This window comes from Mus caroli, chromosome 14, assembly GCF_900094665.2.
Source record: "Mus caroli chromosome 14, CAROLI_EIJ_v1.1, whole genome shotgun sequence".
NCBI lineage: Eukaryota > Metazoa > Chordata > Mammalia > Rodentia > Muridae > Mus > Mus caroli.
The window spans coordinates 23,076,611-23,086,861 of record NC_034583.1 but is presented as its reverse complement, the minus strand read 5'-3'; the positions used below and the strand labels follow the sequence as shown (position 1 = coordinate 23,086,861).

General features: G+C 40.7%; 1 protein-coding gene across 1 annotated transcript in view; it reads right to left on the bottom strand.

The window, feature by feature from the left end:
* Sfmbt1 (Scm like with four mbt domains 1) overlaps positions 1–10,251 on the bottom strand; it is a 59,605-nt gene that overhangs the window by 47,631 nt on the left and 1,723 nt on the right. Inside the window, exons 2-3 of the mRNA XM_021181534.2 lie at positions 7,650–7,744; positions 3,578–3,818 (exon numbers count right to left, since the gene is read on the bottom strand). Coding sequence (XP_021037193.2) covers positions 3,578–3,818; positions 7,650–7,744 — 336 coding nt within the window. The remainder of the gene's footprint in view (positions 1–3,577; positions 3,819–7,649; positions 7,745–10,251) is intronic.

Sequence of the window (10,251 nt, the reverse complement as noted above, 5' to 3'; positions counted from 1 at the left end):
GGACATGCAAACTTTATATGCCCCAGTACAGGGAAATGCCAGGGCCAAAAAGGGGGGAGTGGGTGGGTAGGGGATTAGGCGGGTGGGTATGGGGGACTTTTGGGATAGCATTGGAAATGTAAATGATGAAAATACCTAATTAAAAAAAATGTTTCATGTAAAAAAAAAAAAAACAAAAAAACAATATTCCTCCATGGCCTCTGCTTCAGTTCCTGCCTTAGTTTCTACAGTCTACAGCTATTGGTATCTATACCAAATAAACTCTTTCCTGCTCACATTGCTTTTGGCCATGATCTTTGTCACAGCAATAGAAACCAAACTAAAAGAGTTACTCTCTAAGAATTGTATATAAAACAGAGACTAGGAAGTTGTACACAAAATAATTCCCTCAACTCAATTTTATTTTAAAAATGCCTACTTCATTTACTTATAAAAAAAATTTCAAATATGAATAAAAAAACAGAAAGAAGGCTGGGCATGGCAGTACTTGGAAAGGCTGAGCAGACATATCTCTGTGTGCTCAAGGCCAACCTGATCTATGTAGCAAGTTCCAGGCCAGGGCTACATAGTAAGACCCGGTCTCAAAACTAACTCTCTCTCTCTCTTTCTCTCTCTCTCTCTCTCTCTCCCGGTCTCAAAACACACACACTTTCTCTCTCTCTCTCTCTCTCACACACACACACACACACACACAGAGACAGAGACAGAGACAGACAGACAGACACCTTGTACCTAAATATCAGGCAAGAACACATCCACTGACTTATGCCCCAGTCCTACCCCATCTATTTTCTACAAAACAAGAGCTTGAGCCAGAGCTTGATCAAACTCATGTCTAATTTTAATTTTTCTGGAGAGGAAAGAGTAAAAAGATTTTACAAGCGGAATTATATCCTTCCACAAAGAGGAATGTATGTAAGGTCTACTTGTTCCTCTGTGACATTAATAGCTTTTTACATATTGTGTGTCTGCATGTGTGTCGTGTTTATAATCACCCGTGAGCACACATGTGAGGACAATAGAGAATGCCAGGAATACCATTGTATCATTTTTCAACTTATTTCAATGAGAATAATTCATAATCTCTGTCTTACTTACAACTCTTATTAACTAACCAGAGGTAGCTGTCTTAGTTTGTTTCTATTGCTGTTTTTCAAGTAGGCTGGGTAACTAGCAAGACCTAGAGATTCTCTATCTCAGCTCGCCACTGTACTCGGGATACAAGCACATGTGGGTGCTGGACTCTGGGCTCAGGTCTCTCAATTTTACACAGCAAGCACTCTTACCCATCTCCACAGCCCCAAACAGATTTTGGTTCTCAGTACATAGATACTGTTTCATTGGGGGCTGTCCTAGAACTCACTCTGTACACCAGGCTAGTCTCAAATTCAAGAGCTCCACCTGCCTCTCTTTTTTTATAAATATAAAAAGTCCTGAGGTTTTTTTTTTAATCTGTATTCTTTCTTCCTTTATTCCACACCTCTCTTAATTTTTTTTTATATTTACTTACTTTATTTTAAATACTGAGCATTTTGCCTATGTATATGTTTGCATACCACATATACTCCTGGTGTCCACAGAAGTCAGAATAAAGCATTGGATTCCCTGGTATTAGAGTTGTGAACTGCCATACGTGTGCTGGGAATCAAACCCAGGTCCTCTGCAAAAGCAAGAAGTATTCTAAACCACTAAACCCCCAAGCCACCTCTCCAGCCCCTTCTCCCTTTGAAATTTTATTTTAATTTTTTTTTTTTGGTCCTTTGTATCTCCCTCCAATTTAATTTATGGCCTACTGTAAGTAGGACACCTTCCTGGAACAGAGTTTCAGCTGGCTCATTTTAAAAAGTCATAGTACCATATACCTATAATCCCAGCATTTGGAGGGCTTGCCAAGTTTGAGGTTAGCCTGTGCTACAGAGTAAAACTCTGACTAAAGAAAAAAGTCTGTAATATAGTTTACAAGACTACTTATGAGTAAAAGGAGACAGGAAAGAAAAACAGAACCAGGGAATGGTGTCTCAGACCTGAAATATCAGTTAGGTGGGAAGGTTTAAGCAAGAGATTTTCAAGTTCAAGGCTGGCTTAACTAAAGAGTTATAGCCTGAATCTACAAAAAAAGCTGGTAAGAGGGTTGAGTCTATCAATCTGGCCTGCAATCAGGTGAGGTATGTTAGCACACACTTGTGATCTTAGCTCCCATGAGGATCATGAGTGTGAGGCCAGCCAGAGCTACTCTATGAGATGTAGTCTCAAAAAAAGGATGAGGGGCTAAGATCTATCTATGAAGAAGACCTCTTTACTCACATTTATAAAGGTTCTGGGTTCAATTCCCAGAACTACAACAAAGTCCCAAAGCTAGAAAACAACAACCAGATCTCCAAAGCCCAACTCAGACAGCCTCGGTCTGAAAGATGAGAAACTACGGTTTTGACGGCCATCAACATACAAACAAAACTCGATGCATCTTTATTATAGAGAAAAAAAGTAATAGGGATCATAGGACCAGAGGCTCCGTTGGTGGAGTGCTTGCCTAGCATGCACAAAGCACTGAGTGACCCCAACCTTGCATAAACGAGGCATGGTAGCAAGTGCCTGGAATGCCAGCATTCTGGAGGTTGAGTAAAGACAATGAAAGTTCAAAGTTAGTCATGGCTACATAGCAAATTCAAGGCCAATCAGAGGTCTCAAAAATTAAAAAATAAGTAACAAATAAAATAAGAGGTTGGAGAGATCACTGGTTGCTCTTCCAGAGGACCTGGGTTCAATTCCTAGCACCCACACGGCAGCTCACAACCAGCTGTAACTCCAGCCTCAGAGGACATGATATCCTCTTTCTGGCATTCTTTGATTATAGTAGAAGCTTCTGAGAAAGCCTCAGCCAAAGGGGACCGAGAAAGACTGGGCCTCTCAGCACAATCCCAAACCAGAGCAAAAGGAAACAGACTAATGAGAAACCACAAAAGCTGTGACCAAATAAAAACCTGCTGTGTACTGGGTCTGCCTGCACATGCCTGTACACCCAGCTGCTTAGAAAGGAGAAGCAAGAGGGTAGCTGGCTGAAGGCCAGCCTGGACTACACAGCAACTCAGCCATACCTTGGCAGTTTTCATGGGGTGGGGAGGGCCTGGAGAGGTGGCTCAGCACTGAGCAGCACTGACTGTCCTTTTAGAGGACTTGAGTTTGATTTGCAGCACTAACATGGCAGCTCACAACTGTCTAACTCCAGTTCCAGGAGATCTGACACCCCCTTCTGGCTTCAGTGGCAAGCCTTATATACTCATAGGCACACACAAACAAACAATAAAACACACACACACACACACACATGCAAGCACACACACCTGAATACATACAGACACACACACAATAAAAAAATTTAAAATATTAAAAATATCAAGATAAATCATAAATAATATGATTTCATTTTAAAAACAGGGAAACGTGCATTACTCCCTATAAAAACTATCATTTAAAACGTTAGCCTAAAATGCTTTGTAAATCTATATGAGAGTGAACTGAAAAGCTTAAGATTGGCCAACCTAAATAGTCTTACAGAAATATCCCATCATTTTACTACCTTCTGGAGCTTCGAGGGTCTTCTTGTTCTGCTGACACCACCCGATGGGATAGAGGCCAGCTTTCCTGATGTCACACCAGAAGTCTGCCTTCCGGTCTTCCCCATAGCCTTCATAACGGAGCAGGAGCAACTGCTCACAGGCAGTGATGATGGTGGCAACCCAGTAAGTCTCAGGATCACTTTTCAGAGCTACCTCCAGCTTCATCCCAGGAGCAAAGCCATTTTGCAAACGTATATCCACCTAAAGACACAATTTTATGAGGCAGAAGACAAACATTGTATGAGTGTTTCTTTACCTCAAGTTCTTTTAAAGATCTAACATTTCTAAAACACTAATTGCCAGTAAAAAACCTTCTCAAGGTAAACCTGAGAAATTCCAATTCTAATTCATAGCAGTGGGCTAAAAACCAAACAAACCAGAAATAGCTACAGAGCTCTACCTCACATGACAGTATGGAGCTTGGTTAACACCACAGTCGTATGATTACATAAAGTATCTCCTAGAAAGCAATACATTACTAAACATTCACACTTTCATAATGTTCAACATGTCTTCAAGAGTGACTTCTATACCACTCGACAAATAAAGTCAGGAAACCAGAATAGGTTTCATAATAGGAAACACAAAGTCAGAGATAATAAATCAGTAGTATTTGTAATATTATGTCCTACATGCAGGAAGCCATCCTTCCAACGTCAAACCCCATCCTTCTGTCAGCTGTTATAATAAAGTGTATAATCAAGTTAGATGAAAAGCTACATGGTGACAAAGGTACGGATTAGCAAGTCTAAAGCATATACATGAACACACTGTGGATGAACGACACTCATTGTGGGAGAAGTTACAAATTAAAAAGGGGGGGAACTGGAGTGAATCCTGTCATTCTGGACTGGAAACAGCTATATCTAAATAAAAACACCGTAACTGATAGGAAAGCAGTATCGATATGGATGTAACTGTATGTACATTTCTTAGCTCTGAACTCAGAGGACTACAAATACACAACTAAACAAATTTAGTGCCCAAATCTTGTTTTTTTCACATATCATCTTAAAATAAATAAGAACATAGGATCACAGAGAAAGTCCTGCTTACAATTCTAGAAAAACAAGAAAAGTACAAGCCCGACATGTCTTGTGATATCAAACAGAAATAATCAAAACATGACAGGTGCAGGTCAAAAGGAAATAAAAGATAACCAAAAGGATCACCCAATGGTAACAGTTGCAACCAAAAGATAAATACGGAAAAAACGATGGAAAAATATAAGCAGGTTGTTCTCAACTAGTTCTAGCATTCAAGCGACAGAGGTAAGAGGACTATGGACTCCGAGCCTGCCTAGACTACATAATGAGATCTTATCTCAAAAAAGAGAAATGAACGAAACTGTCAGCAGACAAACATCATATAAATAAGCACAGCGAGCAAGAATTACTGACAGATGTTAAAACTACTACTATGAAAACAATCTTCGCATAATCTCAAAGGATCACTCTACAAGATTCTTATCAACTGCAAAAGGCAAAATAGTAACATTACATTGAGTAAAACTGGCAGATAACACCTTAAACTGATCAGAGTTAGTGTGATTCCTGAAACATCAATGCTGTGATTATATACATTGGCCTGACATCATACAAGAAAGGGGCTTTACTTCCCCTGGCATGCTTGCCACATCTGCATATGCTTAAGTTAACCAAGGGGGCGGCTCTAAACTGAGGAATACTGCATAACATAATGACAAGCAGTACACATTCTTTAAAAGAATCAAGTTCATGGAATAAGAAAGAACTGTAACTGGAGGAGACTCTGGGTATAACAAATAGAGCAAGTCAAGGGCATGGGGGAACCCGCCACCAAGCTTCCCTGCCCGAGGTCAAGCCCTGGGAGAACCTGCAAGCTGTCCGCTAACCTCCAGACATGCACTGTGGTAGCTGACATACATTTATACTCACACAAATAAGTAAAAATGTAATAAAAACCAAAAACAAGTGGAAATGTAGTCAGAGTCACTGGATAATGAGTCAAGTCCTTAAATGAGCCAAAGAAGCAAAGTCAATGTTTTTTTAAATAAATCTTATTTCCTTAAAATAAAAAGCCAAAGTGTAGTGTGAAATTCACACTTGAAAGGTTTTTTTCTCAGAAATCTAGCACATGCCCAAGATTTTACACTGTCGCTCTAGAACAGCTCTAAACAATACCAAGAGCTGATGGAGCTTATGGTTCAAGACAGAGAGCATGATGACTATCAGCTACTTCTCAAGATTCTGTTTTGTATTTTCAAGGGAACTACTACCCCAATATGCATATGATATCCTGAGACGAGGGTTTTGAAAGTCATTTAATCCTTAAAACTGACTCCATTAAATTTGTGCTGTCCATAACTGAATCTTGACAGTGTTTCAAAGTTCAAAGTTCAAAACCCAAGAAAACAACAGTTTCTATCCTAAGAACACAGCCCACCTCCACCACCCATTCCTCCTCAACTAGGGGCTCTGCTGGACAAACCGCTACCACAGCTATAATCACTGGAACAAGTCTCTGGTTTTAAGAAGTAGTACCATGAACACAGCCTAGCCTGCCTCTGTCTGGACTTCCCTCCAGTGAGTCCTCATCTCGCACATGGTCGCCTTGGTGGCTTTGTCCTTCAAGCACACTGAACTCAGGCAGAGGGTACCTTAACTTGTAAGTCTGAGGCATTTAATTAGTTATTAACAGTCTCTCAGTCTTCACTGACAGTGCCAATGAAATTTTGTGAAAAAATAGAGAGTTCTGAACACAGAAACACATTATTAGAACTGCTTTTATCTAACATATCCCTTCCCACGCCAGGTGTGGTGGCACAAACCTTTCATCCCAGCACTTAAGAGAGGCAGAGGCAGGCAGATCTCTGTGAGTTGTCAGCCAGCCTGGTCTGCAAAGCAAGTTCTAGGACAGCCAGGACTACAGAGAAACGCTGTCTTGAAAAACAAAAAGCAAATAAAGAAAAATCCTTCCCAATCAGCCTCTCTCCTCAGTCCAGCCCCAATCATCAAAAACCAACTCCACAAAGTAAAGCAGGCCTTCTTTCTGAAGTGTTAGCTCTGCGTTTCCATAAAGTTTCACATCCTCCACCTGTCCAGTACTGGGGTTTCAGGTGAGTGCAACAATGCTGGACTGTTTGTGTGGGTGATGGGAAGCTGAACTCAAGCACTCGTCCCTGCACGTCAAGCACTGGATTTAAATGAGCCATGTGCCCAGCCTAGACTTTCCTTTTTTAGTTTTACAGGTAAATAAAACAATGGTTTCAGTCTTGCTTGGTCCAGTATTTCCTCAATATGCCCACTTTACTCCTGGAATGGTAATGTATATTCCATGTCAATGTACATTAAAAGTACATAATTTGCTTTTTGATTTTTATAGGGGTTACAATTAAGAGATTTCCTTGAGTCTCAGAAGAGACTTTGGACCTGTAAACATTCCTGACACTCAAAGGCTATGGGGACTTTTGAAGTTGGGCTAAATGCATTTGGCATTATGATATGGCTGTTGGCCTATAAGAACAGGGAGAAGAGTTGGTTGTTTAAATGAGCATGGCCTCCAGTGGCTCACACTTGACTGCCTGGACCCCAGTTGGTTTAGGAAGGATGAGGAGGTGTGGCCTTGCTGGAGAAGGGGGTAGGCTTTGAGGTTTCAAAAGCACACACCACTCCAGTCAGCTCTCTCTCTGCCTTGTGGTTGCTATCTCAACATATGAGTTTGTGACCTGCCTGCGTGCTGCCCTGCCTTGATAATCATGAACCTTTGAAACTGTAAGTGCCCAGCAAATTCTTTCTTCTGTTAAGTTGCCTTGGCCATGGTGTTTTGCCACAGCAACAGAAAAGAAACTAAGATACAATACAAAGATTAAAAGAAAAGGGGTGAGCCAGGCATGGTGGCATATATCTGTAGTACCAGCACTAGAGCAAAGCAGATTGATCTCTCTAAATATGAGGCCAGCCTGATCTATATAAAGTTCTAAGACAGCCAGGGTTTCACAGTGAGACCCTGTCTAAAAGGAAAAAAGAAGAAAAATGAAGGGGTGTTGCCTACATGTTTAAACGATGCGTAGGGAACTGTGGTGGAGCCTGTCTCTTCTAGATAATCTTCCCAGCTGAATTCTTCTACTTCTACACCAGACCCAAGATCTGCAAAAGAAAGCAACAACAAAAAGTTATATCTTTAAGTAAACTCGTTCTATAAACAACTCACTGAAGGACAAGTTAATTGATTTTACACACAAAAAATAAAGCAACTTTTACTTTAATGGTAGGTTCCCTTAAGTCAATTCAAGGTAACAGTCATTTGATATATTTGCTCATGCTGGGTGTGCTGGTTTGAATAGAAATGAACCTCATAGGCTCATATATTTAGCTGTTTGGGAGCTAGCTAAATTAGGGAGTAGCACTATTTGACAGGAATCTGGCTGGAGTAGGTGTGGCCTTGATGGAAGAAGTGTACCACTGGGGAGGGGGCTTTGGGGTTTCAAATACTCAGACCAGGACTAGTGTCTAATGTCTCTCTCTCTCTTCCTGTTGTCTGTCAATCCAGATGTAGAACTCTCAGCTACTCTCCTGCACTATGAATATATGCACACTGCCATGCTTCCTACCATGACAATGATAAACTAAACCTCTGAACTGTATGTAAGCTAGCCCAGTTAAATGTTTTCCCTTATAAGAGCTGCTGTGGTCATGTTTCCTCACAGCGAAAGAACACTGACTAAGATACCGAGGAAACAACGAATCTAAAGTTTACTCAAATAGATCATATAAAGCTAGAGTAAATATAAAATTACTTGAATTACTTTAGACTCAAATATAGTATCTAATACCAACATTAATGATTCTTAATAGACATTTCAAATTTAAAATGTGAACTTGATTCTAAGTATTTTTCAACCAAATAAAAATACTACTAGCCAATATTAGCAGTCAATCTAGAAAGTGTGAACTTCCTTTCTATCCCCTCCCTTTTTATTCACCCCTTATATATAATCCAATGAAGCATATCCTAAATCTATTTCTCATGATCTCCATTGCTATCTCTGGAGCAAGGTCTATTTATATACCTTCTACCTTTCACTCACACAAGACTGCAAAGGCTCAACAGGATCTCACCTACCCTTCCGCTTTCTATGAACCAGCCCACAATTCCCTGTAGGTTCAGCTCTTGAGGACCTGATGCCCTTTGGCCTCTGTGGGGACTGCACACACATGTACAAGTTTATACTCATATATATATATGAGTATATATATATTTTTTTTCTCAGTACTCGGGAGGCAGACGCAGAGTTAGGTACATCTCTGAGTTCAAGGCCAGCCTGGTCGACAGAGTGAGTTCCCGGACAGCCAGGGCTACCCAGAAAAACCCTGTCTTGAAAACCAAAGGGGGCGGGGAGGAATATTAAGCTCAAAATCTTTTTTAATGGGGGGCTGGAATCTTCCTCTTGCTGACTAGTTTTCATATTACTAGGTTGTAGAGGAGAAAAGCTATCAACACTTCTACTCAGCCATTGACCCAGAAGGTTTCAATGTCAACCTACTGGTTAAGATGTGCTCTAATGGTATGACTGTTGTGAGGGTAACCAACTGCTTTCTGATTGGATGTGAGGCCTGCTCCACAGGAAGAAAATTCATACCTGGTACTGTAAATTTGGTCAAAAGCCCATGGCTAGGGGAGTCACAGGCCCTAGTGGAAAAAAATCTCCCACTGTTGTTTTGCTAAATGATATACTATGGCCATTAAGTCACCTTATATTTATTTATGCCCACAGAATATTGCTCCCATCAGCTTTGGTTAGAGAAACTTCTGTCTGCCATGAGTGGCAGTTACTTCTGAGATTCATAAGTGGTCAAAGTGCTGAGAATAAATTAAGTGCTCAGGGCTGAAGGAGGCACAGATATTATTCATTCTATGAGGCTCAGAGAACACAGTACAAAAGGAAATCTACAAGAGCCAGAAGAACAGAGAGAATGTTGTAGAACGCTGTCTTCAGAGCATGACATGGTCACTGCATTCACGAACTCATGGCTGCCATAATTATCCATGTAATTACGCCTGCATAAGCCTGGGCTCTTCACCAGTCTAAGACAGAGGGGAGAGGAGAGGGAGCCGTGAGTCTGTGTCTTCCCTGAGGAGCGGTCTCTAGGCAGAGAGTGGAGGCTTGGAGAAGATGGGACATGTTATCAGTCGTGTCACTGCCCAAGCTGCTGTAAATAATTTTTGCCAATGCTTGTATAGCAATGCTTACTCACTGGATCACCAAAAAGAAAAAGGCGTGAAAGTAAATAAGGAACTAGTTGGGAAGAGGAAAGAGACAACAGAGTGTAAGAGGGAATGAATATGGACAAAATATAGTATATAGTTGTATGAAAGTTGTTATAGTAAAATGAAACCTATTACTATGTATAATTAATATACATGAATTAAGAAAAAATTAGAAGAACTTAAAAATGGCTACTCTGGATAACAGTATGACAGTATTATCATGAGGCCTATCATTTTTAAATTGCACTCAAAAAATACTCAGCCCCAAATGAAGTATCTATGTCACACTCTGAGCTCCTCCCCAGGGCTCAGAGGTCATGAAGTATCTATCTCACACTGTGAGCTCCTCCCCAGGGCTCAGAGGTCATGAAGTATCTATGTCACA